A 6370-nucleotide genomic window follows, 5' to 3' on the forward strand; every position below is an offset into this window, starting at 1 on the left:
ACTCCTGGCTCTGTGCTCAGAGATCACGCCTGGTGGGACTCAGACTCCTGACCTGGGTCTGGAGCCTCGGTCAGCTGTGTGCAAGGCAAGCGCCCTGCCTGCTGCCTGCTGTGTGTGAGCCCGGGCCCTCCCCGCCCCTGCACGTCTCGGCGCCCCTGTAACATCTGAGCGCCTCCCTTCCTCCGGGCGTAGAGGAGGTCGAACTGCACGTCAGGACGAGGGCGGGCGGGGGCGGCCACACAGCTCCCGGTTTCCTTGTCCCAGTGTGGGGGCAGAACAGGAACTTCCGGGGTCTACAAAATCTCGGAGGAGGACTCGGGTTGGCCCGGCCAAGTCCCGCGTCCTGCAGTGTCCCGGCAGAGGGAGCGAAGCAGAAAGGCCCACACCCAGGGCCCGCGGAGGCCTTGCTGACCCCCACACCACCCCTGCCCCCACCCCTGCCTCTGCAGAAGCCAGGACTGCCCCCCCAAGCCCCCAGACCTCCGGACACGGTCCTGGGCTGCACTGTCCCAGACACTGGGTCCAGGCCCACTCGCGTCCCCCCGTCCTGTGACCCTGGTCACCCTGGAAGCCTCAGGGACCCGTTTCCAGCTCCACATTTGTGGCCCTGGGGCCGTGGGAGCCTTGGGGTGTCCGTGGGCGAGCACGGGGTGTGCACCCCAGTCTCGGGAGGTAGACGCTCAGCGTGAGAGCTGGGGAGGGCGGGTCGGGGGTCCTGGGTGAACTTCCCAGCACCCTGGGGGATTAGGAGCGCGGGAACGTCCGAGAGACCACGGAGGTGATGCCGGGATGTTATTGGGCGTTACGGAGGCGTTTGGGGGCGTTTGGAGCCAACCACACGCAATGTCAGGGTTCCCATCCCTCCCCTGGGCACGGAGTCCCGGCACTTGCCTGCAGCGCTCCACGCCGAGGCCTGGCTGCAGGCCGGACCCCCGGGTATGTGGGGGGGGGCGGCACACAGCAGACCCCCCCCAGGAGGGGCGCCCCAGGCCCTGGGCAGCGCAAGGCCAGCCCGCCACAGGGCACCCGCGCCACCGGCCAGGCCCGGGGCAGCCACTCCGGGCTCCAACCTCCCCGCGCTGCCCCGCGCGCGCTGGCCCGGCTTCCAGCCCGGCATCCCCGGGGGTCCCACAGCGATCCCTGAGCGCGGGGCCAGCAGCAAACCAGAGCACAGCGGGGCGAGGCCCCCAACACAGGCGAACCCCGTGGGTGGGGCCGCGTGCCCGCAGGGTCCAGGCGCGGTGGGCGCCCGCAGGTGCCCGGGGGTGGGGGTGTGAGACGTGTCTGACCCCGCACAGCGGCAACCCCCCACCCTCCCGCCCCCGCCTGGACCAGCAGGTGGACGAGGCGCTGGGAGGGCGGCGCGGAGGCGGAGGCGCCTGGACACCGCGGCCCGGCTTCCCGGCGCTCCAGGTGCGTCGCCCCCGCCTCCGCGTCCCCGTTGCCAGGCAACGGTCTCCGGGGCGACGGGAGACGCGGAGACGGGCGGGGCGGCCGGCGGCGCCTTAGAGCGGCCCCATGGCGCAGAGACCCCTGAGCACCGCCGAGGCGGAGCGCATGAACCTGGTTGCCCAGGACGCGATCTGGTAACCGAGGACCCCGGGCAGCCCCCCGCGGGCGCCCCGGGGCTCCTAACCCCCCACCCCGGGGGGCTCTGGCGTGGGAGGTGGTGAGGGGACCCGGGATCGGGGGCTTGGCGGGGGGCTCTACCCACCCCCGGGCAGCTCGGCGCCCCTGAAGCTTACGGCCCGCAGTTTCTTTAAAATAGATGAGAAATAGATGAAATAGATGAGACTTTTTTTTTTTGGCGGGCTTGAAGTTCTGTAACTTCTATTTTTTATTTTCATGACTCACCGTGAGATACAGTTACAGACTTACACACTGTCATGATTGTGATTCAATGTCAGGGTTCCCATTCCTCCACCAGTGACCGTTCTCCACCACCAGCGTTCCCAGGGTCCCTCCCGCCACCCCACCCCTCCCTGCCCCTACCTCCGCGGCAGGCACCTTCCCTCTTACTCGCTTTCCTTTGGGGTGTCACGGTTTGCTGTGCAGGTAGTAACTGGCCCTCGTGTGTGGTCACGGAGAAGGGGACACTAAGTAAATGATGGTTGGAGGGATCCTCAGGGTGGTCGTGCTGAAAGACATCTTTTTTCTTTTTTTTTTTTTTTTTTGCTTTTTGGGTCACACCTGGCGATGCTCAGGGGTTACTCCTGGCTCTGCACTCAGGAATTACTCCTGGCGGTGCTCAGGGGACCATATGGGATGCTGGGGATCGAACCCGGGTCGGCCGCGTGCAAGGCAAAGGCCCTACCCGCTGTGCTCTCGCTCCAGCCCCTTCTTTTTTCTTTTCAACCTTGATCCACGTGCACTTCCCAGTCTCTCGCGTTTCCTGTTTGGCTCAGTTCTGGTGAGATAAACGTGGGCCGTTTCTCTCGGGCGCACGTTTGCAGTCTGTTTTCACTTGGCACCCTCCCAAATGTTGGCTGGGTCTCCCCGTGGTCCCCGTGTGGGAAGCAGTTAGTGTCCGCTGCCTCGGGGCCTTCTCTCACCCTGCTTCCTCTGCAACTCTCAGCGCTTCCTATAAAACCCGTATGACGGGCCAGAGGATGGTCCGGCGTCAGCATTTGCCCTCACACAGCCAACCTCGGTTCAACCCTGGCACTTCGTATGGGCTCCGAGCTGGCCAGCAGTGACCGTATGGCCAGGAGTGACCCCTGAGTGCAGAGCAGAAATATGTCCTGAGCACTACCAAGTGTGCTCCCCCCCAAAAAAAAAAAAATGTATGAGTCACTTCATGTATTTCTTTTTTTTTTTTCTTTTTGGGTCACACCCGGCGATGCTCAGAGGTTACTCCTGGCTCTGCGACTCAGGAATTACTCCTGGCGGTGCTCAGGGGACCATATGGGATGCTGGGAATCGAACCCTGGTTGGCCGCGTGCAAGGCAAACGCCCTACCCGCTGTGCTATCGCTCCGGCTCCTCATGTATTTCTTTAAACTGGCATTGTTTCACTCGCTACATTCATTTGGTTGGGTTTGGTAGACACACCCAGTGGTGCTCAGGGCTGACTCCTGGCTCTGTGCTCAGGGGATCACACCTGGCAGGGCTTGGGTCTACCCAGCTTGGCCCCATGCGAGGCAAGTGCCCGACACACGAGACCGTCTCTCCAGCCCAGTCTTTATAGAAAACCTGAGGCCACACTTACTCATGGAGCCACACTGTTACTTGGAGTGACTTGTACATTAGCTTAATTTTTTTTTTTGCTTTTTTTGGGGGGTCACACCCGGCGATGCACAGGGGTCACTCTTCGCTCTGCACTCAGGAATTACCCCTGGCGGTGCTCAGGGGACCCTATGGGATGCTGGGAATCGAACCCGGGTTGGCTGCTTACAAGGCAAACGCCCTCCCCGCTGCGCTATTGCTCCAGCCCTCAGCTTAATTAAAAAAATAAAACACATTTATCTTTGTCAAGGTGCCCCCAAAGGACGTATTGTCCTGGCGAGGTCTGTTCCCGCTGCCCAGGCAGGTGGCCCTGCCCACACCCAGGGTGCTCGGGGCCCTGCCAGCCCTGCCCCCGCTGTGCTCGGGCCCGTCTGCAGTGGACGGGGAACCCCAGGTTCCCCTGTGCTCTCCCCCGGGGCCGTGGCGTCTGCCCTTCCACCTGGGCCTCCTCCCTGCCCTTTGGCCAGTGTCCCTGGGCCGCTGACCCCCCGCCAGGTCCTGGCTCAGGGCGTGTGTCGAAGATCACTGCGACTCGAAGGCCCCGAAGGTGCAGGGTCCAAGAGGCCGGGGAGGGGCCCACGCTGCCCTCCCTCTGCCCGCACTCTCCGCCCTTCTGAGGTGGCGTACGACCACCCTGGGAAGGAAGTGGCCGGGGGGTGACTGCCCAGAGGGCTCTGTGAGGCGGCACCTGGGGTCAGTGGCCCCGGAATTCTGCTCCCGAGGCCCCTCATCCCATCCCGGTCATGCCCAGGACAGGCCGGGGCCCAGAGCCCCGAAGCCCCCCCCACCGCCGCCACGCTCCCTCCCACTCACCCCTCCCGAGGTGGCCGGGGCTGGCCCCTTTCCCGGGCAGCCCTGAGCGCCTGCTCCTGGTTTAGGAAATACCGCCTGAAGGCTGAGAATGAAGCGCGGCAGTCCTGGGCCCAGAAGTGGGGCTTCCTGGCCGGCCCCCTGGAGGAGGTAACTGTGCGGGGGTGAGGCCCCCACAGCGCGGCCCGCACAGGCTGGAGGGCCACCCTGCCCTGGGCCCCACTCCGTCTCTGGGTCACCATCTCTGTCCCGTCTCTGTCCCGTCTCTGTCCTGTCTCTGTCCCCATCTCTGTCCTGTCTCTGTCCCCATCTCTGTCCTGTCTCCATCCCCGTCTCTGTCCCCATCTCTGTCCCGTCTGTCCCCGTCTCCATCCTATCTCCGTCCCCGTCTCTGTCCTGTCTCTGTCCCATCTCCGTCCCCATCTCTGTCCCATCTCTGTCCCGTCTCTGTCCCATCTCCGTCCCCGTCTCTGTCCCGTCTCTGTCCCCGTCTCTGTCCCCGTCTCTGTCCTGTCTCTGTCCTGTCTCTGTCCTATCTCTGTCCCCGTCTCTGTCCTGTCTCTGTCCCGTCTCCATCCCCGTCTCTGTCCCCGTCTCTGTCCTGTCTCTGTTCCCGTCTTGTCCCGTCTCCGTCCCGTGTCCAGGCCCGACTCTGCCATTCCAGCAGGTCCCGGGAGATGAGCCGCGCCCCCGGAAGCCGCGGGTGGAGCCCCCGGAGCACCTCCGTGTGGAGCCCGTGAGCTCGGTGGAGGAATTCTTCCAGGTTGGCGCCCCCTGCCCTGTGTGGAGGAAGCCCCCAGGCTGGGTTCACTGCGGGCTCTGGGGGGCGGGGGAGCCGGATCTGGGTGTGCGGGAGCAGAAACCGGAAACCGAGGGGCTTCAGCCAGCACAGAGAAGGCAGGGACACAGCCAGCCACCCGTCTCCTGTGTGTTCGTGGGCTGGTGACTTGACTTCTCTGGTCACTACTTGTACGCATGAGCACAGCAGGCCCTGGAAGCAGCTGCTTCAGGGAGAGCCTGGGCGGGGGGTGCTAAGGTCCAGGGGTGACGGCTGCTCTGTCGAGCAAAGCTTGAGTGTCCAGAGACACTAGCCTGTCCCGTGTGCATGTGTGTGTGTGTGTGTGTGTATGTGTGTGTGTGTGTCCAAAACACAAAACGACAAAACCCACAAAGCTGGCCTCTGGGGCTGCGTTTTCGAGCGGCATTGGGGGGCCACAGTCCAGACCCCCGCCCGGTCCCAGCGCCTCTTGGCTGTGGTTCTGGTTCCGGTTCTGGGCCTGCCCTTGGCCGGGCACGGAGGAGGCCGCGCTGGGTCCTGGGGTCCACGAGGGCTCAGGGAGGGTCTGTGCCCTCAGCCCTCCCCCAGGATTCGGCAGGGATGGGTGTGGAGGGGCTGATGGGGGAGGGCAGAGGGCAGGTGGGCAGCGCCTCACGCCCCTCTGGCCTGTGTCTCCGCCTCAGATCCTCCCGTCGCCCCCTGTCCCGGAGACCACCCAGGGCTTCATCGGCTGGCGGTCGGGGCGGCCGGGGCTGAGCAAGTACCTGGAGCACGACTTCCAGACCCGGAGCTGCAAAGGGGCGTACGCCAGGCAGCTGGGCTGGCCGGAGCAGGGCATCCACTGAGCCTGGGTCGCCCGCTCAGCCCCGGCTCTGCGGCGCCCCCCTCCCTTCTGGAAGGTTCTTCTGCGACATCTTGGTTGATGCAGTGGAGGAGCAATGGAGATGACCAGAAACGTTCTCTGCTTTGGGGATTTCTAGCCGTGGGCTCACCCTCGAGTGGCTTCATTGGGGACCATCCGTCTCGTCCCTCCGTGTCGCTTCTGGGTGTCCTCCTGCCCCAGCCCCACCCCATGGTGGTCTCGGGATTATCAGCCAGGGGCACCCCCGGGGAGACTCTCTGTCCTCGGTTTCATCTGTTGGTGGGTTTTGGGGTATCACTGTTGCCCCCCGACACCGCCCAGAGGCCTGGGGGACCCATAGAGCTGGGGTAGGTGGGGGTCCCTGCCCGGACCTGGCGCTCTCCCACCCCGGAGCGGACTCAGAAGGCACCCCCCGGGTGGCAGGGTCGCGGGCAAGGACCCCTGCCTAGGTGTGGGTGCGGGGGGAGGGGCGTGGGGACAGGTAAGGGGGCGGGGGAGGGGGCCGGGCGTGGGTAACGGGGGTGTGATGCAAGGGTGCCAGTGGGGTAGGGCTGGGGAACAGGTAGGGGGCACGGGAATGAGGGGGTGGGGCTGGAAGCCCCCTGACACCAGCTTGCCGAGGGCCCGCCCCCCCCCCCCGTGGCTGTTTTCCTTGGGATGACCAGGCCCCCGGGGCGTGAGTCCTGGGGTCAGGGG

The 6370-nt window shown here is 65.1% G+C and overlaps 1 protein-coding gene across 2 annotated transcripts; it reads left to right on the plus strand.

The window, feature by feature from the left end:
- The first annotated feature begins 1474 nt into the window (after nucleotides 1–1474).
- C5H20orf85 (chromosome 5 C20orf85 homolog) lies at nucleotides 1475–6093 on the plus strand. Of its 2 annotated transcripts, none has more exons than XM_055137427.1 (4): nucleotides 1475–1586; nucleotides 4103–4184; nucleotides 4699–4797; nucleotides 5496–6093. In XM_055137427.1, exons 1-4 carry the CDS (start codon nucleotides 1519–1521, stop codon nucleotides 5655–5657), a joined length of 411 nt encoding a protein of 136 aa, XP_054993402.1. In that variant the 5' UTR covers nucleotides 1475–1518; the 3' UTR covers nucleotides 5658–6093. The 2 variants fall into 2 exon arrangements, with proteins under 2 accessions (XP_054993402.1, XP_054993403.1); XM_055137428.1 differs by having other exon boundaries at nucleotides 4702–4797.
- Nucleotides 6094–6370: the final 277 nt, after the last annotated feature.

Source organism: Sorex araneus, chromosome 5 (assembly GCF_027595985.1).
Source record: "Sorex araneus isolate mSorAra2 chromosome 5, mSorAra2.pri, whole genome shotgun sequence".
Lineage (NCBI taxonomy): Eukaryota > Metazoa > Chordata > Mammalia > Eulipotyphla > Soricidae > Sorex > Sorex araneus.